The sequence below is a fragment of the Eulemur rufifrons genome, chromosome 14 (genome assembly GCF_041146395.1).
Source record: "Eulemur rufifrons isolate Redbay chromosome 14, OSU_ERuf_1, whole genome shotgun sequence".
Classification (NCBI taxonomy): domain Eukaryota; kingdom Metazoa; phylum Chordata; class Mammalia; order Primates; family Lemuridae; genus Eulemur; species Eulemur rufifrons.
The window spans coordinates 22,373,602-22,398,924 of NC_090996.1; the positions used below are offsets into that span (position 1 = coordinate 22,373,602).

Sequence of the window (25,323 nt, forward strand, 5' to 3'; positions counted from 1 at the left end):
ATAAGTATTTGAGGTGAATAAAAAGCATTAAAATAGTAGAAAATATTGGTAAATAGCTTACATTAAAATTAAGAACTTCTAATTATTAAAGGGCCCCATTGTGAGAGTGAAAGACATTAGGAAAAGATATCTGTAATGTGTATCAACCATCAAAATAATTGTATTTCCAAATATACTAGAAGCTCATACAGCCCCAAATGAAAGCAAAACAAAACAAACAGGCTGGTATGGTGGCACTCGCCTGTAGGCCCAGCTACTGGGGAGGCTGAGGCAGGAGAATCTTGAGCCCAGTAATTGAAGTCCGGCCTGGGCAACATAGCAGACACTTCATTGAGGAGAATGTACAAGTGGCCAATAAACACTTAAAAATATGTTCAACCTCGTTAACACTTAGAAAGATACATATTAAAACCACAGTGAACTGGAGAGCTCGACACAGTACCCAGAAAAGTGAGGACAAACTGGAATGCACCTGCAGCCCTACATCTGACCTCCCTCTACGTCTTAGCAAAGAAGACGTTTAGAACGGCATGCCTACTGCTTCACTTTAGCTTCCCACATCATGCCACTTCACTTTTGGCCAACTTCAGCCAGAAACCACAAGGGGAAGAATTTTTTAGGCAATAGTTCCCAGTGTAAACGAGTTGCTAAGAAAACAATCCAGCAACATGAGATACCATTACACACTCACCAGACTTGGCAAAATTAGAAAAGACGGGTAACACCAAATGTTGGTGACGATGTGGAGCAAACAGAATGTTCGTGCATTGCTACCGAGCATGTAAATAGGCAGAACCTTGCTGGCAAACTTTGGCATTATCTACTAATGGTAAATATACGTGATGTAACATTCAGCAAGAAAGACATGCATAAAATCTTCATAAGAGCATTACTTATAATAGTCTTCAAAAAACCCAAATGATCATCAAAGGAAAATTGATAAATTGTGATATAATCATACTATGGATTCTTAGAACTCAATTAATGTAAATGAACCATAGCTACATATTCAGCTGAATGAATCACACAGGCATGGGATATTAGAGTGCATGATTCCATTTATTTCAAGTTCAAAGACAGACAAAATTAACTCATGATTTTGGAAATCAGGTTAGTGCATCCCTTTGGAAAAACATTTTGAAGGGTGTACAAAGGGACTCCTAGGGTGCTGGCAGTGTTTCATTTCCTAACAGGGCAATGACAAAACAGGCATATTTTCTTTAAGCTAAATCTATCCAACCATGCACTTGTGATTTGTGCACTTTTCTTTACACATGTTATAAAATAAGGAATAAATATAAGTCTTAAGAATGAAGTTTGTATAGCATGCTCTGGGTGGCACTAAGGGAAAAATTTCAAACTATAGTTGAGAATTAAAGAGAAATATCAACAAGGAGGTGACACCTGTGAAAGGTGAGGCAAGAAGGTTAGTGTGTGTTCACCAATCAGAGGAAAGAGAAAGGCGTTACAGTCAGAGGAAAAGAACACAAGGAAGCTTCAAAATAAGCCATTCATTTTGGCTGGAAGGAAAGGGATTGATTTACTGGGGTAAACAACAACGACAACATCATCATCATAATGGGAAGCAGCTAGATGCCAAATCTTTGAAAATCTGTATGCTTAAATGGACTTCCTATTCAGCAGGCAACTGGATAAATAAATCCATAAAATGTGTGTATAACCATCAGTGTTACAGGGTAATTACCCTGGCAACAATGTGCAAGGTAGATTAGGAGGTGAGATAGTCGGCAGAGAGATTGAAGAGAGAGATAGTGAGAAGTAATGTGAACCTGATCTGTAAAGTGGTGTTGCAACTAACAAAGGAAAGGAAGAAAATGACATCTCTCATGATTACACAAAGGAGATAAAGGGAAATGGAGAGACCACTGATATTAACAGCTACAGCTCAGTTACTGAGCACTTGGTATGCGCTAGGCACTACACTCAACACTCTACATGTATTTCCTCATTTATGCCTTACAATAGCAGGCCTGGGCGATTTGAGAGTGGTAATTTTTCATATAACATCTCACTTAATATCATGACAGCCCTGCTAGTTAGGTATTATTAATCTCAATTTACATCTGAGAAATTAAACTAGAAAAATTATATATCATGTTATAAATGTTAGTAAGTAATAGAGCCAGGATTCAAGCCTATGACTTATCAGAGTCCCTGAAACAAAATAGACACTTAGTAAATAATCATTGAATGAATCATTGGTTAAATGGGCCATGACTGGATTTTGAACTACAAAGTTTCTGGCTTAGCACAACATGCTCTGGACCAAGATATTATATAATACCTGAGGGGACTAGAAGAGATCTTTTTTTTTTTTTTAATGCACAGATCAGAAACTGGTAAAAAAAAAAAAAAATCACAGAATTATAGAATCTTGGAACTGTATCTAAATTCATCTAGATATAATTCTCATAGCCCAGTTGATTACTTCTTTATTCCAGCGAGGTTCTAGGTCATTTTCACATTTAAATTTTATATATAATATTCTTGTGAAGTTGTTTGTCTAGAACTAAAACTAAAAATCATCCTAATAATTCTAATAAAAACAAAATGATAGCATATTGCTAAGAGATTTAAATGCTCAGTCCTTCGCTGCTAAGACATAACAATTGACCAGTGTTGAGTACGTAGAGATAATTCCAACCTCCCACATAAATTTTCCCTCCACATCCAGAATTTTCTACCAAAGTTCTATCTTACCATAAGAAAAATGGAGTTACCTTCAGTCGCTTTTCCTTTTCCGACACGATGGATTGAACAAGGGTAAGATAATTCATAGAGAAGATAGATACAATTATTAAAGGAATGAAAAGACCAGAAAATGCAAAGAAGATATCATGCAAATACGACGGGTATGGAAATCGTTGAATAAAAATGCTGATATTATCAAACAGCAATTGTGCAGCACTGCTGTTATGGTAGTACATGATGGCCATATCTAAGAGATGTTGCACGATCAGGAATCCTTCATACAAGTACCCTAAATGAGAAAACAAAGATTGCTAAGTACAACAGACCCAAAAATAGTTGCGCTGAGCAAAGGAAAAGGCAATTAAAATTTGTCAAAGATAGCAAAGCTAACTGTCGTAATGAGGCTCCTCTCATTGTCTAAAATTCAGAGCAGCTATCATGGTTCCACCACATGAATACATAGTAAATACTTTTTAAAAGGATCATAATGCCCAGCTTCCAAGAAATGAAATACTGCATGGAATTATAGAGCTGCTTTCTGCAATTTCAGTTAACTGACATAAACGAAAAATTGCGTTGATTATTAGATAGGCAAAGACTTTGATTCTGCACCCTGGAGATTTGAAAAAAGAAATGAAGCTCATACAAGAAGCAACACAGATGAGTGACTTATATGACTGATGTCCAATAAAGCAGTGCTAATCAAAGTATTGTCCTTTGACCTATGACAATATATAGTTTCTTACTTGTACATGAATTTAGTATAGAAATTAACAAAAAGTATTTAAAAACTTTTATAGAAATTTAGCATTACCATGACATTTAAAAATAAATTTTTCCATTAATTTGTATAAGTCCTTTATATATTATGAATGTGAAACCTGTGTCAGATATACATATTGTGCATATTTTCTCCTCTCGTAATCTTGCCTTTTTATTTAACAGTGTCTTTCATGTGGGAAGTTTTGATAACGTCCAATTTTATCAAATTTTTTATAGTAAGTACCTTTTTTGTCCAAACAAATCATTGCTTACCCCAAAGATATTCTCATAAATTTTGCTATAGAAGGTTTCTAATTTTAGCTTTATGATCATCTTATAATTAATTTTGTGTAGGCTGTGATCAAGATTCATTCTTTCCATATGGATACCAAATTATTCTAGCACAATTTAAGATTTCCCTTCCGCAGTGAATTACATTGGCACCTCCATAGACAATCCAGTAACTGTATGTGTATGAGTCTATTTCCAGACACCCTCTTCTTTCTGTTGGCCTATTTGTTTATCCTTCTACCTATATGACAATGTCTTCATTACTGAAGCTTTATAGTAATCTTGAAATCAGGCAGGATATGTTCTCTGACATTGATCTTTTTAAAGTTTATTTTTCCTAATCTAAATCCATTACATTTCCACAAAAATTTTACAATAAACTTATCAATTTCTTCAAGAAGTCCTACTGGGATTTTGACTCTGAGTGTATTGACCCCATAGATCAATTTAGGGAGAAATTACATCCGAAGAATTTTGAGTTATCCAATCAATGAAATTAAGATATTTTATCATTTGTTCAGGTCTTTTAAATTTTTCCTTCAGAAATGTTTTGTCAGTTTTGGGGTAGATTTATAATTTATTTTTATATATCATACTTATAGCTTGGGATTTTACTACATTGGCACATTAGTTGTAGTAGGCTTTTTGTAGATTTCTTCAGAATTATCTGTATACATGATTCCGTCATTTGCAAATAAAGATAATTTCAGCACAGGAAGAGGGGTTACTTCCTCATTACTGCCAAGAGGAAGCGGAAGTCAAGGTTTGGGGACCCATGGTTTGGGGGGGTGTTTCCTGGTTACTGATGGATGGAGGTAGAATTTCGAGATCACCAGATGGTCTCACTGACACCATGACACTCGTGACACCTAATTACAGCTAGACAATGACTTTCCACTGACTTTCCAGTAGGCCTCCTCTTGAAAGTGGAGGGAGAGTGAGATGGAGAGGAACATTTCATTACTGCTGGATAGGGGGGGAAGTCTAGACTCCCTACATGGTGTCCACTGATACTGAGGTCAGGGGAGGGGGCCACTACCAGGCAGTAAGGATGAATGTCCCACCCTCCATAATTGGCCTTCTCTGATAGGTGGAGGTGTTGGGGTGCTTCATTATAGCTTCACAAAAGTAAAAGTCTAGGCTCCCCATTCACCTTTTGATGTTATGGGCAGAGAGGGATTCACAGTTTTTTTCTGTCATGTTTGGCTGGAGTAGAGCGGTTGTCATCTAAGGATTTTTCTATCTTGCTGTCTCTGCCTCTTTCCTGGTCCTTTGCTAGAGAGTTCAGGCTTTTGGGGGGGAGGGGTGTTTATTATTTACCTATGTTGACATTCATGGGTTGTTGGCTTCTTCAGGTTCAAGTCTGGGATACAGGAGGCAAAAATAAAATCCCAGGAACTCTCCACCATGACTTTTCTTGGGTCCAGAGGACCCTAGTTGACCTGGTTTCTCTACCTTTCAGAGTCTTCTTATGACTGTTATATAAATAACGTCCAGTGTTTAAAGTTGTATTTAGTTGAGAGAGACAGAAAAAAGTAAGCCTACACTATCTCCCCAGAAGTGGAAGTCTTCAACTACTCAGTATATTTCCAATACTCTTGAATATGTTGTTCTTTTGTTTGTTTGTCTGACTTATCTTCTAGTTCACTGATTTATCCTTGGCCATTTTCATTCTACTGATAAGCCATATAACACACACTGTTCATCTTTGTTACTGGGTTTTTTATTTCTAGCATTCCTTTTAATTCTTATAGTTTCTCTCTGCTGAAATAAGCCATTTGACCTTGCATGTTGTCTACCTTCTCCAGTAAATTTTAACATATTAATCAAAGTTATTTTAAATTCCCTGATAGTTCCAAATTCTGTCATATCTGAGTCTGATTCTACTGATTGTTTTGTCTTTTCAGATTGTTTTTCTTTGCCTTTTTACAAGCCTCATAATTTTTGTTGCAAGAGACGTGATACAATAGATATGGAAGTAAAAACTTTTTTATGTTTAGGAGATAAACATGCCTTTCCTATGGTTATGTTTAAGCCTACCAGAATACTGTTTATGTCTCAAACACCTGTTATTGTTTCTTTTTTCTTTACTTCTCGACTTCTTTTAGACTAAGTATGTGCTTTTCCTTATTACTACTACATCCTTCTATATCCTAACCCCCAAAACCTTTACTACTGATTCATTTCCAATGTATTTCACAGAAGTGCTATTCTACGATGGTTTGAAAATTTAATAAAAAACAAACAACAACAACAACAAAACTGCTCAGACCTTCACTAGAGAAGTACTGCCTTAAAGAACATTTAGTTTTGTTGGGGCAAGACTAGCCTCTAAGCATCGGTTCCTCACGTAGCTATCCTTGGAATCCTAGACTATGTCCCAAAATTATTCTGAAGAGAAGAACTGATGACATTAATTCAAGATTATTTGTTTCTCAAAAAGCCCCTATGACTAGAGAGAAGCAAGAATGTTAACAGTGATGGCATGGGGTATACTATCTATATCTCTATAGACACACACATATTTATATATTTACATATATATAAATTAAATGTGTTTTGTATTGTTTTTGATAACATGCTGGGGGAAGTTCAGTGCACAGACTCTGGACACAGAATGCATTTAAGTCTCAGCTCCAGTGCTTATGAGTTATTTAACCCTTAGCACAGTGCATTAATCTCTACGAGCTGGTACTCTACCTAAAAAATTGACATAATGAAACCTATCTTACAGTAATTTGGAATCAGAGTAAGCACTCAAAAATTTTAGCTCTTATTATCAGAGGATAGAACTTAAGGCTAAAATAGATACTACTTAAATAATAATGCCTTTCTATTTAGGACTACTGTGTAGAGCAAGGTTATATTAAAGATAAGAATTTATGGTGACAAGTAGATAATTAAACAGAAAAAATAGGCCTTGGGTACTCTAATCAATTAGGTTATTAAATTACTTTCTTTTATATTGCATTATGTACATATTTAAATGTCTGTATATACAAACGAATTTTTAGCTTCAAGTACAGAGGACAGCATTAATTTATTGCTTGGTTCATGCTCCTTAACCCATTTTATTGATTTATTCTTTTACATTCCTATTTCTCTTGCCCCTCTCCTCTCCTTCCTGTCAGCAATCATTCTTTGTTTGATGAGTGTCTTTGCGTTTTTATGTGTTAACCTAAAATGTTTACTGGTATTTTGTTTGCATATATTTTCATTCAGGTAAGTGAAATTGTGTTATGCACTTTATTCTCCTAGTTTTGTTTTTATGATGCTGCTATGCATATGTCTAATCCAGTCTTTCAAATTAGTTGGATTGCCTCCAACTATTTACCACTACAAACAGCACTGCCATTAACATTCTTATGAATGCATAAGAGGGTTTTTTTTTTTTTTTTTTTAAGGGTTTCTACCCAGGAGCATATTCTTAATTTGGCTACCACTATCAGAGATTCTCCCCGGAATGCCCAAATGAGTTCAGGCACCTTCACTCCTGCAGTGAATTTGGGTTTCTGCATATGTCTCTGGCAAATCTTAGCCTCGTTCAGCTTTCTAAGTTTGTCACTAGACTAACACAAGGGAATATCTCAGACTAAGTTCATAATGTAGTAACATCATTTACAAAAAACATAAGATTCCCTTTCAAATTTTATGACTGAAAAAATAATGTTCAAAATATCTTTAAAGAAAACAACATGCAGCACAATCTGACCACCTTAACACGGAAAGCATTTTACATTTGGTTATCTATCCCAGTTTTACGCTAACAAATATGTAGTTTACATAGCTATACTCTGATAATACAGTCCCGAATTTTGCTTTTACAAAAGATTTCATGATGGTTATTTCAATGACCACAATATTCTTTCAAATTATATTTTATACTTTTATTATTCATTTACCATACTTAAGATGTAGGTTATTTCAAATTTTTCAGAACTATGCTAAATTGGTCATTGCTTGTTTCTTTTGTTGAACAATTTTCTTAAGGTAAATTTGCAAAATTGTTGGTAAAAGTAAAGCCTCACACTATATACTTCTAGATGGTAGTTTGCATAATAAATTTAAAATTTCTATAGTTACATTAAAAATTATTCATCAACCCAACAGAATAATATACAGTTATAATTAATCCAGGCTATGTCAGTACCTGGAAACTTGTACATTAAGTCATGAAAGTCAAAATTTCACAAGTAAATCTGCATGAACATATAAGGACATACAATGGTAATGATCAGAAAAGGATAAAAGATAATAAAAATACGTTGTTCAAATGTATAGGACTTTTTTGTATGGGGTTTTGTACACATTAAAAATCACCAACATAGTAAGTTAAAAATAAGCAGCTTGGATTAAAAGGTTGAGAAAACATAAGTATAAATATGTGATGGCTCTTACTATACGACTGGGATATTAAGATAAGTATGGTCAAAGATCTGCTCACCAGGATTCCCCCCATCTGCATCATAGTTTCTGGGTCCCACCGGAGAGATAGGTGGAAAGAGAAAATTTGTCTTCCAGTCTTCTCTTACATAAAGTTCCCCCTTCTGAGTGTGCGTATAAGAAGCACTAAAACGCAGGTAATAGTCTACCTAGAAGGAGCAATACGGAACAAACACTATGAACCAAAATAAATAAACAAACAAATCAACAAATAAGAATCAGAAACAAAAGGCAGCTGAAGTACAACTGGGAATATGTGCTTTTGTGGCAGACTGACTAAGGAGTGCCAGAGTAGATCCTGAACATCAGGAAGTGAGCGCAAATGTGTCGTAACGCACATCACATGCTGTGACCACACCTAAACTTAAGCTTGCTTCCTTTACATCTGTTCCCTCTTAATTTTGTGAAACTTTTTATGGGGGTGTCAATAACTCTTGGATGTATACTGTGGGTCTGTGGTAAGCAAACACAGTGGTAACTTGCACATCATTATGAATGTTTCCCTAGACAGCTGGCTGCATACTAACATGAAATACAGCAAAAGGTGTTAATTTCTCTTCCCTTTATGTCAGCCAAGTGTAGTGTTCTGGGAGGAAAATCTCTTCCTCTCCTAAAAGTGATTATAACATAAGGAAGAATCCGATGCGAGAACAGAGGAGGGATGTAATAAAATGTAAATGTGCGGCCGGGCGCGGTGGCTCACGCCTGTAATCCTAGCACTCTGGGAGGCCGAGGCGGGTGGATCGCTCGAGGTCAGGAGTTCAAGACCAGCCTGAGCAAGAGTGAGACCCCGTCTCTACTAAAAATAGAAAGAAAGTATATGGACAACTAAAATATATATATACAAAAAATTAGCCAGGCATGGTGGTGCATGCCTGTAGTCCCAGCTACTCGGGAGGCTGAGACAGTAGGATCGCTTAAGCCCAGGAGTTTGAGGTTGCTGTGAGCTAGGCTGACGCCACGGCACTCACTCTAGCCCGGGCAACAGAGTGAGACTCTGTCTCAAAAAAAAAAAAAAAAAAAAAAAAAGATGTAAATGTGGAGTGTTGCATAATGCAATTATTACATGGGAAGATAATACTAATTTTGGAGAACCACGTAAAAACTTCAAGGTACATCATATTTGAGCTAAGTAACTTTACGAGACAACAAATGGACCAAGAGTTGTCAAAAGTCAGAAGGGTCAGACCAGAGACATCAGTGAGAGCAGGAGGGCCAGGCAGGTGCCATAGGTCCAGGTGAACAGTCACAGATAGAGTTATCCAGACCAAACCTTTATGGTCTCATTACATACTCAAGGTGCCAGGCAGTCCCTGTGCCTCAAGGACCTCAAACTCTGAGAAAACATACATCTATTTACATTCTCGTATAAATTCAGTGATGGAGATATGGTTACGGTACACCTGGGAGGATGAAAGAGGGAAGGAGTGTGTGTGGTCAGAAGAGACAATGTCGACGGAGTTACGACAGCAATAATAAAGGGGAGCGAGAGCAGGCCAAGTGAGGGGGCGGCATGAAGGACACCAGACAAGGCAGAAGGGGTAAAGTTTGAAATCGCACCTAAAACATTTGGCCATGATCAACATACACTGTTGAGCCTAGATCAGCATCGGCCTGCGCTGAGTCAACCTGAGGGAACTTGGCACCTCTGGAGGAGATGAGGGGGACTGATGGGACAGAAAGGATCCCTATTACCCTAGTTACAGCCTGGTGGTCTTTCTTACTTTTTTGTTCCACTGACAACCATCTGTACCCTAAGCGTAGAATTTTGCCTGTCTGTGCATACCTATATCTCATGTTTTGATTATTTCCCTTTACACAGGAGATACCAAGTGCAAAGCCCTGTCCTTCCTTGTCTCTCTTTCTCGGGGGCTGTTAATTGCAATCTTCCTCAGTGTCTGCAGATGTCCTAATTTTGATTCAGGCTGGCTAAATCTTGGAGTTATTTTCTAGATGTGTGATTAGAAATCATGAGATTCACTCAAAAGAAAGAGGAAAATTTTTGTGTTGTGTTCCCTGCCAGAGAAGACGTGACTGCTTTATGACATCAGGTGCCTTGGCCTAGGAAATGTGCATTTTCTGCACATCTGCAGGGCTCCAGACAAGTGCCGTATCAGATACAATGGCTATGGTAGTATCTGCAATGGCAAATGTTTCCTAGGATTCCAATTTATGAATAAGGTGGTGAATGCAATTCTTTCCTCATCAGTATAAAGCACTGGCTCCATAAATGCACAGACACTGAAGTTAGATCTGGATTCCAAGCCCTGTTCTCCCACATACAAGCAGCATGGCCCTGAGAAAGTTACAGCTGCTCCACTTATGAAATGGAATAACGATACCAATGCTTCGTTAAATGTCTTGAAATTGGAAGTATAATTGTGACTTTTCCACACAAAAACTTTCTTACCTGAAGCGGTAGGGGATCATTGCTCTTTTTGAAGTTGTGGTTGAAAACAATAGCAGCCAGAACTCTCTTTGAGTTATTCTTTTGCCTAACATAATCTTCAAAATCCTCTTCTGTCGGAAAGCCTACAACTGTAGAGAGAGAAAAATCTAATGCGTGAGTTGGCCACAAAAAGGCAAAATGTACGACAGCTGTCGCTATATGTAAGATGGGAAGCCACTTTACATGGATAAAAAGCTATTGAAATATTAAATTTCTAAGTGCTGTTGCAGAAACAGTAGCGTTAAACTAATGGATACTTAGAGTACATGAAACGTTTTAGGAGGTTTAAAAAAATGTTATCACAAGTTTAAAATAATAATTGTTATAATAAATACATACTGAAGGAAGCTAACGTATGAGTAATGCTTCAGTGTTTTGAAATTTCCAACTTGAAGGGAAAGAAGAAAAAAATTGATCCCTGAAATTTATTTAAAGTCTTATACCATGGGAATCTCTACTATCAAAAATACTTAGAAACCGATGAAACCATCTTCATGGTTGCAGTATATGGGGCAATTACATTTTAATATTTGAGGTGATCAGTTAATGAATGTGGCCTAAATTAGATTTAACCTAATTAAAATTTTAAAAGATTGTGGCATCATCTCTACCCTCCTAAGACAAAACATTTAGTCACGTAAAATATCTGTATGTGGCGTTGTACACGCTAAAGATTTTCTTAGGGCCGGGCACGGTGGCTCACGCCTGTAATCCTAGCACTCTGGGAGGCCGAGGCAGGTGGATCCTTTGAGCTTAGGAGTTTGAGACCAGCCTGAGCAAGAGCGAGACTCCGTCACTACTAAAAAATAGAAAGAAATTAGCGGGACAACTAAAAATATATAGAAAAAATTAGCCAGGCATGGTGGTGCATGCCTGTAGTCCCAGCTACTTGGGAGGCTGAGGCAGGAGGATCCCTTGAGCCCAGGAGTTGGAGGTTGCTGTGAGCTAGGCTGATGCCACGGCACTCTAGCCTAGGCAACAGAGTGAGACTCTGCCTCAAAAAAAAAAAAAAAAAAAAAAAAAAAAAAAAAGATTTTCTTAGGAGTAAACATGTGTTTGATACAAATAGGATACCAAAGGCTTCAACAGCCTGCAGGGGGAATGAAGTTTCATGCAGGTTTATTACTAGGATTTAAATGGCTTGATTGACACAACTCTTCCTTCAGCAAATCCCCAACCATCTGATTCTCAAAAGCTTCTATCAGAAGCCTTGTTGTTGCCACTGTTGATAGAGTTGCCTGTGAGAACATCAGCATCCTCACAAAAAGTGCCATCTCATGGTTTCCAAATGCCCATTCCCAAGCTATGCTTCCCTCCCGTCCTGGCCACACTTGTCATGGGGGATCTGAGGTGTCACTGTTTCTGAATCTCACAAAGATTATCACATAGTCAGTTTCCTCAGCCATGTGGCTCCATTCACTTTTTGCAAAAAAAAAAAAAAAAAAAAGTCTATTACAAAAAAACAAAACAAAACACAACACTCAACGCCAAAGAATTAGTCCCGATCCTAGACAGTATCTTTTCTGTACATATGGGGCCTTGATGGAAACCCTTTAGGTTTTATCCTCTAAAACATCTACATTTAGGTGAATGTGGTGGTTGTGCACTGGCTTTACACTTGCATGAAAAATGAGTCATTCCTATAGCTGTCATACCCAAAGGAACAATCTGGCCCCAGGGAAAAAGGGAACGATGAGGTCATGATTCTGGAACTGATCCTAATCTGGGTTTAGCCTGTGAGGTGAGCCTGCATTCACAACGATTTGATCTCCAAGACAGGTGCGAGAAGTCCTCACTGAACATAGTCAATAGGTCCTTGGAAACTGTGATTTTAAGCAAAATGATGTATAACAAAACTAACTTTACTCCAGGCTAATTGATATAAACAAGAGTAAGGTTCTTTTTGGCCTTTTTCTGATCAAAAAAACATTACCAAACTTCTAAAGACCAAAACACTTCTAATACTTAAACACTGAAATAATGTGAGCTATACATATATTTATGAAAGCTTAATGAAAAAACAAGTAAAATAATTATTTACCCAATTATGAAAGTTTAGGATCAAGGGTGGTGGGAGCCTGTCCCTGCAGCTCAGGGCGCCGAGGCAGGAACCAACCGAGACAGGACAGCATTGCATTGCGGGGTGCACTCACACTCCCGCTCCCACTCAGACTGGGATAGTTTGGACATGCCAATTCACCTAACGTGCACATCCTTGAGATGTGGGAGGAAATCAGTGGATCCAGAGAAAACCCACATGGACATGGGGAGAAATGTGCAAAGTCTACACAGATAGTGGCCCTGGCTGGGCATCAGTTTTCTTTTTTTTTTTTTTTTTTTCCATCAACATTATAGGGAAACAATGTTGAATGAAATGACGTTGTTCCAGGACCTGCTGTGTTTGAGGCAGCCACTAGAAGGAAGTACCCAGCCTCCCCCACCTTCCTGCTTTTCATACCCAAACTTCAAAGGTGACCTCTAGTCAGCAACATAACCATTCCCAAAGCTTGATAAAACGTTGACAAGAGTAACATCTTTCATCATTAGATGAATCAGCCACGTGCCAGCTTCATATCTGACTCCCTATGAGTAGCTTATGCTTGGCTGCCAACGTTCTGAGTGCTGACAGTGTACACATTATGTTTCCTGTCCTATATACAGTTGTCTCATTATTCATGGTTTTGTTCTATAAAGTTATAAAAAAAAAACACTGAGTCACAGAATACCGAACAATTTGCTCCTAGGGGAAATACCAAATTAGGTTCCTACCAACCTCTGGTCACAACATTTTCCTACTGATCAATACATAATGTGGTTCTGTGTATGTTTCTGTTTAAGGACACCTTATTTAATATAGATTGTTGACTTGGTAACACGGAACTCATGCCTGAATGAAGCTTCTCTAACACAGGTATTTTCTCCGTAAGACACAATCACAGCCTTTTTGTGCTTAGGAACGCTAAGATAGCACTTTGGCACTATGCCCAGGGGTCATATTTAACTGCAAAGTCACCAAAACAAACAACATGGCAGGAACTACACCAAGACAAGGATATTTGTTTATAGTATGCGAGTTGAAAGAGGATGGACAGAGTATCACCTTGTTTGGCCTCAGCTGGGAACTGTCCCCTAGATGACTCAATTTTTTTTGCCACTCTGTTCATGCCTGCAAATGACCTTGGCAGTGCAGCAAGTACTGACTTGGGGTAACACGTACATTTTAGTGAGTGGCTGAGTTCACAATTACGGAATCCACAAATAACGAGCAGCAACCTAGTTTCCCAAGCTAGTTTAATCTGGTGACAGTGTAAAGTATATTTGGATTGCAAATATCGTTAGTGGCCATGCAATTATGCTGAGGGGTCATAATCATTACTTTTAGCAAAGCTGGGAAGTACCAGATATGCAGCACCTGACCCATCCCCCTTTCTCGGGGCCGGGCTGAGCTGGGATATAAGTTTCAAAGCTGACAGTAGATTCCCAGAGGCTGGAATCAGGTATGTACCCACATCAGTCGGGAAGGAGCAAAATGAGACAGGGCCTTAGAGAATTCAAATGATCAAAGCTGGGAAAACTAAGTCCACTGCTAAGTTTTTTTTTTTTTTAAAGTAGGAACACAGATGGAAACAGAATATCAAAGTTTAAGAGCTAGATGCCAGAAATGGAATATAACATCATAGGTTAAGAGCTAGTTGGAAATAGAATACAAAGGAAGAATCACAAGGAACAAAACCAGAATGCTCTTGGGTTCTAATAAAGCTGAAATATTTGCAGTTTTCCTTCATGACTTGTCAGCTGCATAGACCAGGTTGACTTCAAAGGACAGGATCCAGGTGAGAAGATGAGAGGAATGGAAGACAGGGTTGATTTGCTCAGACCAAGTAGTTGAAGGCAGAAAGTCTAGTTATGCCTGTTGCCTTGAGTTATTCCAAGAAGTAGTAATCTAAATTTCACGTGGACAGGTTTACTGATGCCAAAAACATGAACTCCTGCTTAAAAGGTTTCCTCTGCTTTTTATTTCCGGTTTTGTGTTACTCTTTGGGAAACAGAAGGCATGTTGGAGGGTACTTCCAGATGCTACAGCTCTTCTGAATATTCTCAGGTAGGCTGAGCTCATGGTGAGACTCCACAGAGGAGCAGAACAGCAGAGCAGGAAGCTGTGGTTACCATAATAATAAAAGCCAGCATTTACTCAGTACTTACTATGGAGCTGACACACTGCTCTAAATGCTTCACACATCATAAATTCATTTAATCTTCACAACTGCCCTATACATTAGACACTACTATCATTCTCATTTCACAAGTGAGGGAGTATGCTCTTCATTCTGGTTTGTCTTAGAGATACAGCTGTAGAGAGATACCCATGTGTGAAACTGGTAGCACATTGGTTGTATGACATGTAGCCACAGAGGTCTTCAACCAAGAGCCATTTCACACTCTAGTTTCTTGACATCTACAAATCAGTCTTCTCCTAACTTCATTTCTGTTCCAATTTAGTTTCCAGTGTCTATCACTTTAATAACTCTTTAAATTCTTCAATTCCTTTGCTTCCCACCTTCCATCCTAGTGACTTGGTGAAAAACAAAACGAAAAACCCTAGAAGGATATAACTTCCAACCTTTTTCATACCAACAAGAAGAGTACTAAACACACACACACACACACACACACACACACACATTTCCCTGAAGCCTAGATGGGATATAGTTGTTCTTCCAATCATTGCCATGCATAAGAAAGCAAATGCACCAGCCTGGGATGATGGGGTAGAACTGAAACCCAGCACACATGAGCGGCTCCTCCCCTCACCCTTCCAGTAGTTATTTTAGTTCTGCTTCTCTTGGTATAAGAGGTTCCATTTTTATCCTTTCATCATGCCTGACCTCCCCAGATGTCTAAAAGGCTTTCCCTGGGTATTCATCTTTGCATATCAGCTGCCTTGGCTAACAATGTCTACCTGGAAAGAGGGGCAAAAGCCTAGCTTCTGGTCTTCCAAGTGAGCAGAGGCAGGTGGACAGCAGCTGGCAGGTTAAAATGCTGAACAGAGATTTCAGCAGCAGGGCAGTGCTGGGGAGACAGAGGATGGAGTTCAAGCTCCACAGAGGTTAAGGGACTTTCTGAAACACTCCAGATCTTCAGCTGACCATACAAGGGCCATGCTCTAGGAGTAAGGACCATGCACTAGGACAAGCATTATGCCCCACCAGTAGAGAGAAAAACTGAAATACAGCATTCCTTAACAAGGCTAAAACCAGCCTTCCACGAGAACAAGGCCATCTACCAGTACTCTAATAACCATCCAGAAGAAAACTTAACCCTCTTTTCATAAAGATATATCCTCAAGAGCCTTTAAAATTTTTCATCTGCAATATCTCGCATTTAATAAAAATATACATGGTATGTTGTAAAACAGGACTCAATGACCTAAAAAGATACACAAATAATCTATATACCAGAATTTTCCGGCAGAGACTTTAATATGGGTAATAAATAAAAAATGGAACATTATGCCAGAGACCTGGAATCTATTAAAAACAGAGATAAATGGAAATTCCCAAACTGAAAAATATTATATTTAATATAATTCAACAGATCACATGACATAATTTTAAAATACATAAGCAAAAAGAAAAAAGCCAAATCCAAGTTGGAAATTTTAATATCTTAATTATATATTGAAAAATATATCTAACATTTTAATATGTATAATACATAACCTATCTAATCCTAATACCTAATTTAATACTTCTCTCAATAACTGATATAATAAGCATAGAAAGAAAAAATACAGAAGATTTGAAGAGCGTGACAATTAGCTAACTTGTCCTAAGTGGCATTTATAGGACACTACAAGTAAAACTTACAGAATACATAGTCTTTACAAATGTAAGCGGAACATTTATCAAAATATACCATATACTAGTCATAAACAATCTCAAAATTTCAAAGAACTGATATCATAGAGTACACTCTGATTAAAGGAAATTAAAATAGAAATCAACAACAGAAAGATAATAAGAAACCCCCAGATACGCAGCACATTCTAAAATTCCATGCATCAAAGAAGAAATCAGAATGAAAATGAGTAACCCAAAGTATCTCAAAACTGACTCTAAATTTGTTGAGATATTTTTGTTGCATATTTTAAAGATTATGGGGAATTTTGCATTCTTCTGCTCTGGTGTTTACTGGAGACCATTCCTCTAAGTGAAGCATCGCAAGAATGGAAAAACAAACACTACATGTACTCAATGCTAAACTGGATCTAACCAGTCAATACTTATGTGCACATATGGAAGTAAAACCCAACAGAAGTCAAGTAGGTGGGAGGAGGGGAGAGGGGATGGGTAAATTCACACCCAGCGGGTACAATGCACACTATTTAGGTGAAGGGCACACTTATAACTTTGACTCAAACTGTACAAAAGCAAATTATGTAACCAAAACGTGTGTATCCCTGTACTATTCTGAAATTTAAAAAAAAGAAATATTTTGAGATGGCATCTACTCTTAAGGGCTCTCAAATCCTTTGAGAGGGGAAAAAGACTGAAAAAATACATGACTGAATAAGAGTGTGTATGCATGTGTGTAAAGGGAGGAAGACACTAGAGAGAGGCCCACCAAACTTCTGACAGTGTTTACCTTTGGGAGAAAGAGGAAAGAAATTGATCTGAGAATGTGAAGATGAGAGAGGGACTGGGAACTTTTAAAGTAACTGTACATAGCTTGAGTCTTCTCTAAAGCATTCATATATGACTTGTGCAACATTTTTATAGAAAACATATTTTAAAGAGCTGACCACTGAGTATGCATCCAGAATGAAGGCTCATGCTTATCCTGTGCTCTTGTACACACCCATGGCACATGATCATACACCCCTGGAGTTACACTTACCCGGGTTTAAGAAGCACAACCAGACTCAGGGAAGACATAGTATCACAAAACTGAAAAATAACTTAGAATAATATAAATTGGTCATCTAATGTTAAAATATTACTATTTATTCCAGGCTCTACTCAGAAAACATTTTATATAAATTTAACTCTCAAGTTTAACAAAGCCCATGATATTATACTTAGGAATATTATACTTATTATACTTATGAGGTTATCCTACCATGTTTTACTTAGGAGGCAATAACAAGTTAATAAGGTTATACGTATGTCTTCACTAAATCAATTTAAAAATACTGTATGTTTTTTCAGAAAACTTTAATTTCTAACCTTTCATATTGGTGTTTAAACCCTGTTTCACATTTTCAACGATATCCCGTACCACAGTACTTTTGGAAGGCACATAAGCCAATTCCCAAGGATAAGGCAAATTGACAGGAGCTCTGATGTATAAAGGCACATGATTTATGGACAAAGTGGCAAAGTTGTAAGGTCCAGACCTCTTTATAACAATAAAGTAGCGTGTTGCCAAAACCGTAGCACCAAATATAAAGGTTAGGATAATTTCCGCAACTAAAGTAATCCATCGCCGCCTCTAGAAGAAGAAAAAAAAAAGATTATGTCAATTGTCCTAAGAGGTTATTAACTTTGCAAATGGCTAATTCTTTTTTATTAACATATACTTCATAAAAGAATATATAGATTGTCAAAAGGCACAGCTTCACTCTGTGATAGCAGCAGTTTGTTGGACTGTCTTTTTTTCCCTTCTTGCGTAATATTCTTCTATTATTTCATTCTGTGAGGACGCTATATTGGGAAAAGATAACCCCAGCCCTGGAACTAAGAACAGTAGAACAGTATAAATTGAAATGCACTGATCAGGCTGTTGGAGTTTTCCCCTCGTGACCTCTGAGCTGTTATAACAATCCTATAGATAGTTTAACTTACCTTTAAAATAAAATTCTTCCAGAGAAGAATCGTAAATTTTCTGAACCCAAACATATCCATTCTTCTTGAAATTCAACCTTATGGAAGGAGTGAAGACTTTTTAAAAAAGAAAATAAAATTAAGATTATCTAACAACATGTAAATTTTAGACAATTACTTAAATTTAAATTACTTAATTTTCTAATCAAGCTTTAAAGATGACTATGTAAGCATTTAAAATATTTGAGAAGTTGTTTATTCCTGCATTTTTAATTGACTCAACATCTACGGAGCTTCTAATATGAACAAAATGCCAACCACAAAACAAAGATCAATAAGTTGTTGATGCAAGTTTTGCCAGTAACTTTCCCAATTCCCATCAAAATACTAATTAAGAAACAACACAAAACAAATAAATATGATCAGCAAAGCAACGAAACAGTATGTAAAATCACATCACAACTATAAACCCAATCAGATTGGAAGTAACTGCCACTAATAACATTGCTAAGGGGAACAGATTTGCAATGGACTAAATGTTTATGTTCTCTCAAATTCATGTGTTAAATCCTAACACCCAAGGTGATGGCATTTAGAAGTAGAGACTCAGAAAGGTGATGAGAATGGGATTAGTTCCCTTATAAAGGAGGCCCCAGAGAGATCCCTCAGCTCTTCCACCATGTGAGGACACAAAGACAAGACAGGTCACCTATGAAACAGGAAAGGGGTCCTCAACAGACACTGAATCTGCTGGCACCTTAATTTTGAACTTCTCCACCTCCAGAACTGTGAGCAATAAATTTCTGCTATTTTGAAGCCAAATAGTCTGTGGCATTTTGTTATAGCAGTCCAAATAGACTAAGACAGGATTACTCTTATATTTAATGAATATTTTCTGAACACCTACCATGTATCATGTCAGATATAGGCGTATAATGGGAAACTAAATAAATAAAACCCATACTCCATGGTGTGGGTAACATGGAAGGTTATTATTAATAACCCAGAATCTGAAGTCAGACCGCCTAGGTGGAAATCCAAGCTCTACCACCAACTGTGTGACCTTGAATGCTTGGCTTAAATTCTTGGGGCTATGAGGAATAGAGCTGGAATTCAGGGAGAGGAATGAGAGGCATTAGATTAGGACATGACTTTCTAAGAATGAACCTGAAGGAGACTGACCCTCATAGGGATTGCAGCCTGGCTTCAAATATTCTCAATCCTTGACACAAGATGAAGGTGTACTCTCAGACTGCAAGTACCTAGCATAAAAATTAGATCCTCTTTGGAGAAAAACAAAAAAATGCTGGAGTCAACTATTTCTAAAAGCAATTTTGCTGAATACAATATAACATAAACATAAAAGCGACTTAGAAGATTTCTATTACCACTAGAGAATATCTTTGTGAGCTTGGGATAGGCAGAGATTTCTTAAGGTGGACACTAAGGGTACAAACCATAAAAAAGCTTTTATCAAAATCTAAAATTTCTGCCCACCAAAAACTAACATCAAGAGAATAAGTAGGGGACTGAGCCTCTAGGCCCACCCCAGCGCCGGGCCAGATCCCGCAGCTCCAGCTTCTAGGCCTGCCTAGCAGACTCAGCTGCCAGTCAAGCCCCTGTTGGGGGGGTGGGGCTTCAGGTCCACTCCAGTGCCATGCCAGCCCCCACGAGACCCAGGGTCCAGGGCCACACAAGGGTCAGGCCAGTCCCAGAAGCCCTGGCCTCCAGACCACCCCCGGCACCAGGATGGCACCCCTGAGCTCACAAACCAGCCATACACCCACAGACACAGGCTGCAGGCTTGCCCAGTGCTAGGCCCTGTGTGCCCAAGTCCCACACTGCTAGGCTCAGAATCCAGGCCCTCATGGACCTAACCTCTAGACCAGCAACTATACACTCAGCCTCTAGGCCAGCACCAGCAAACATAGGCTACAGGTAAGCCCCAGTGGATCTAGACACAAGGCCGATGCCTAGTTCCAGGAACCCCCAAGGATAACAATATTCATGGATGCTCAAGTTCCTTATATAAAATGGTATGGTATTTGCATATAATGTACACATATCCTCCTAGATACTTTATCTCTAGATTACTTATAATACCTGAAACAAAGTAAATGTTATATAAATAGATGCTATACTATATTGTTTTTATTTGTATTATTTTTATTGTTGTATGGTTATTTTTTATTTTTTTTTTTCCCGAATATTTTAGACCAGCTATTTGTTGAATCCATGCATGTGGAATCCGTGGATATGGAGAGCTGACTGTACACATTCTTCTCAAACACACACAAACATTCCTCAGGAGAGTTCATATATTAGACCACAAAACAAATCTTAATAAATTTGAAAAGATTGAAATTCATATCAAGTATCCTTTCCAACCACCATGGTATCACATTAGCAATCAATAACAAGAGGAATTTCAGAAAACGCACAGAGTATATAGAAATAAAGCAACATGCTCCCAAATAACCAATGGGTCAATGTAAACATTAAAAGGGCAATTAAGAAATATCTTGAGACAAATGATAATGGAAACACAACACACCAAAACATACGAGATGCAGCAAAAGTGGTTCAAAGAGGGAAGTGTATAGAAATAAACACCTATATCAAAAAAGAAGATAGGTCTCAAATAAATAGCCTAATACTATAACTCAAGGAATTATAAAAATAAGAACTAAAAACAAAAGTATTGGAAGGAAGGATAAAGATTAGAGCAGAAATAAATGAAATAGAGACCAGAGAAACAATATAAAAATAAATCAATGAAACTTGTTGAAAAGATAAAAATCAACAAACCTTTAGCTAGAGTAACTAGTAAGACAAGTAAAATCAGAAATGAAAAAGAAGGCATTATAACTGATACCACAGAAATACAAAGGATCAGAAGAGACTACAATGAACAATTATCCGACAACAAATTTGAAGAAGAAATGAATAAATTCCTAGATGCATATAATCTACTGAATCACAAAGATATAGAAAACCTATAGTTTTTCTAACTGCTTCTTCAGATGGGGGAGGGGTGACTGATGAATCTGAAACACCCTCCGGAGACAGAGGCCTTTATTCTCTTGATCATGTGGTGGGTACTATTTTGAAATATTAATCACAAGTTTTCAGTTCAGTACCAGCCTGTGTACCATTTCTCATTTCATCTTTTTTTTTTTTTCTTTTGTCTCAGGGAAGAGAGAGAGAGCAATAACCAAGCCTAAAAAGATAGTAGCTGTTTCTTTCCATTTGCCCTTTCTAGGGTAAAACAACAGGTTTGAAATGATGCACAACGAGGAAAAGCAAAGCTTCTCAGTGTCCTTTCACCCCACCCCCTTCACTATTCCCAGGAGAGAGTTAGGGGATTACATGGCAGAAGAGGTCTGACTTCAAAGGAGCTTGGCCAGGGCTACTGCGCCCTCAACATTCTGGCCCGAAATACTTAATACTCCCCCACCCCTACCCCAGTGACTTGGATGCAGCCCTTGTTGGGAGAAGGGAGGGTTATTAGGGTCAAGAACCTAAAGTGCCTGAAAATTTGTAGAGCAAGTTGCAGGAACTGTGGTCTCAAAGGAACAATTAAATACAGTTACTGAAAATTAAGCCATTACATTGGTGATAGTCCTAAATTATTGGGATGGGACTTACACAATTTAACTTCAGCTCCTTTTCTAAAAGTACTGAACTGCTAAAATATAGGTTTCTTTTGAGTTTTCTGCCCATGTTGCACAAGATGAGGTGGCCAAGACAGCCTTAAAACTCCCCTCAGCTTGACTAAACTTTAGATAGGCTTCATGACGCTAGGCCCCACCTCCCTTAGGGTCTTTTCTTTATAAAACTCAATTGTAACTTCTATTTTTTGTCTCTTTGAAATATACGTAACTCTTTTCAAAAGCCTCTTACCAGGTTTACAAACCAGAAATGGCTTTCTGAAGGACCTGGGAGCCCTCCCTTTGAAATGGAGTCATCCCCGATAACAGCGCCCCTATCTTTGAATCTTTGTGGGAGAGTGGGAGCCTAACTTCCACGGCACCCACCTAGCAAACACAGATGGCCTAAACACAGAAAAAACGTTTGTAAACTCAGGAAATAACTTCCTGTGCTCCCTTGATCACCTCTCAGGCCCCCAATGTCCTCCAGGACTTTTCCAGGATCTCATCCCGGCCCTTAAAAACCCTCCCCCACTTTGTTTCAGCAGAGTTTAGTTCTCACTGAATTCTGGTCTCTTTCCCCACGGCAATAGCTTTGCAGAAAGTATTCCTTGGCTGTTTAACTTTTTCTGCCTATTTTTTGCTTTGGCAGAGGAAAACTAAGGCAAATTAAGCTACCTGTAGCACTTTAACTTCCACATCCCCCCCCCCCCCCGTTCCGCCATTAATTGAACATTTACTATGTTCCAGCAATCTGAATATCATAACCACCGTCTGAGTTGGGTACAAACAGTGTCCTTTTATGAAGAAACCGAGGCTTAGCGAAATCAAGTAATTTGCCATAGGTCCCAGCAAATAAATTCTGGACTACCCACAGCTAGAACCAAGACGTTTGCCTCCAAACCCATTGCGTTCAATCACTTTGCACAGCCAAAATAAAATTCCTAGGAGTGTTTCTATTTGACTTATTCTGATTAGTTTTGTGTGTGCGTTTTGGGGTATAAGGACGTCTCTGGAGCTCTGTGGGTTTGTTGCGGGAGGAGCGCACTTTCGGGCCCTGCGCGCAGACTGCGGGCAGCGGGGTGGCCTCTCTGGCCATCGGGGAGCAGCGGCCAGAGCAGGGCGACCCGGGCAGGAGAAGGAAAGGCCCGGAGGGCCGGGACACTCACCGCTCAGTCCTGGCAACCGCCACCGCCTCCTCCGCTCAGGGGCGCGCGTCCAGCCTGGCGCGGTGCCTTCTCCCAACGCCCCCAACCGTCCCCGGCGGCCTCGGCCTCGCGCGGACCAAGCGGAGGTGACTCGGGGCGGCAGCGCGCGGAGGATGAGCCCGAGGCGCCGTCTCAGTCCTTCCCCAGCGCGTGCACCCCGAGCCCTAGGCACCAGCATGTTCCACCGCCTTCCCCGCATCCCCAGCGCTCCCACCTGCTCGCAGGTTCACCCAGCACGCGCCACTTCTTACCTCCTTCCCCTCAACGCACGGGACTCTTCGCCCGACCCCATCGGAGGACGGGGCCCACTCGCCCACCCACTCACCTCATCCCACGCGCCCTGCCCTACGCACCAAGTCCCTGAAAGAGCCCCACCTGGGCGCCCTTTAAAGTGCTCCTCAGGTTTTTCACCTGCGGGCTCGCCTCTGGAGGGCCGTTATGTGTCATGGTCACCCTCAGTGCGCCCAGATTTCGATCGCAGGAAGTTTAAGAAGAGCCCTAGGCTTCTCCCCGTCCAGGGTTTATTAGGGTTTAGCAGAGAACTTCCAGAGGCACCGGGTCTTGCAAACCTCTCATGCGGGACATCCAAAGGCCCCCGCCCTGGGGCAAACCCAGCGCACCGTGCGCTGTCCTCGCGTCCCGTTTCCCAGTCTGCACTGCCCCCCTGCCCAGCCTCGCCCCGTCCGCGCGTGGACACCCCCGCAACTTCACCGGCCCTCGCTGCCCTTACCCGCCAATCACTCAGTTGACTCCACCTCCGGTGCATTTCTTATGTTTCCCCCAATCCTATAATGCTTGCTCCTCTTGGCCGACGCCACCCCGATACTCACGTCGAGTGTAGTTTAGTGGTTAGAATCACAGGTTCTGATGATTATATCAAGAGGGCAAATTCACTATTCCCTGCTGTGCCAAGTAAGAATTCACTCTCAGCGCCAGAGCTGGAGTCTTGAACTGACATGAGCTTAAGCTTTGCCAGAAGAGGGCGCTAGAGGAATACTGCAGGACAAGGGGCTTCTCTTTCTAGGTTGTTTTGTTTTGTTTTGTTTTGCCAATTAATTTAAAAAAATTCAGACTATTATGAGCGTACAAACATTTTGGTTACACATAATGCCTTTGCCTCGTCCAAGCCAGAGCTACAAGCGTGCCCATCCCCCATACACTGTGCTCCTTACCCATTAGTTGTGAGTTGACCCACCCCCACCACCCGCCTGGCACCTGATGAATATTACTTCCACCTGAGCACCTAAGCGTGGATCAGTTAATACGAATTTGGTGGTGAGCATATGTGTTGCTTGTTTTTCTTGTGATACTTCACTTTGAAGGATGGGCTGTAGCTCCACCCAGGATAATATAAGAGGTGCTAATTCACCATTGTTTTTTATGGTTGAGTAGTATTCCATGGTATACACATACCACATTTTATTAATCCACTCATGTATTAATGGGCACTCGGGTTGTTTCCACATCTTTGCAATTGTGAATTGTGCTGCCATAAACATTCGAGTCCAGGTGTCTTTATTGTAAAATGTCTTTTTTTTTTTTTTGGATAGATGCCTAGCAGTGGGATTGCTGAATCAAATGGTGTTTCTATTTTTAGTTCTTTGAGATATCTCCAAATTACTTTCCACAGAAATTGTACTAACTTGCAGTCCCACCAGCAGTGTAATAGTGTTCCTATCTCTCCGCATCCACGCCTGCATTTGTTGTTTTGGGAATTTTTGATAAAAGCCATTGTCACTGGAGTTAGGTGATATCTCATTGTGGTTTTGATTTGCATTTCCTGATGATTAGAGATGTGGAGCACTTTTTTATATGTTTGCTGGCCATTAGTATGTCTTCTTCTTTTGAAAAGTTTCAGTTCATGTCCTTTGCCCACTTTTTAATGGAGTTGTTTGATTTTTTCTTGTTAATTTTCTAAAGTTCTATATAGATTCTTATTATGAGCCCTTTATCGGATGTGTAGCATGCAAATATTTTCTCCATTC

At 39.3% G+C, this 25,323-nt stretch overlaps 1 protein-coding gene across 1 annotated transcript; it reads right to left on the minus strand.

Moving 5' to 3' along the window:
* Positions 1-8,162: 8,162 nt before the first annotated feature.
* LOC138394069 (putative uncharacterized protein CRYM-AS1) lies at positions 8,163-18,561 on the minus strand. Its single transcript, XM_069485688.1, has 4 exons — positions 18,502-18,561; positions 17,884-18,148; positions 10,619-10,746; positions 8,163-8,357 (listed from the first exon to the last, which is right to left on the minus strand). The coding sequence occupies exons 1-4, from the start codon at positions 18,559-18,561 to the stop codon at positions 8,163-8,165; spliced, it is 648 nt and encodes a 215-aa protein (XP_069341789.1).
* Between the last annotated feature and the right edge of the window lie 6,762 nt (positions 18,562-25,323).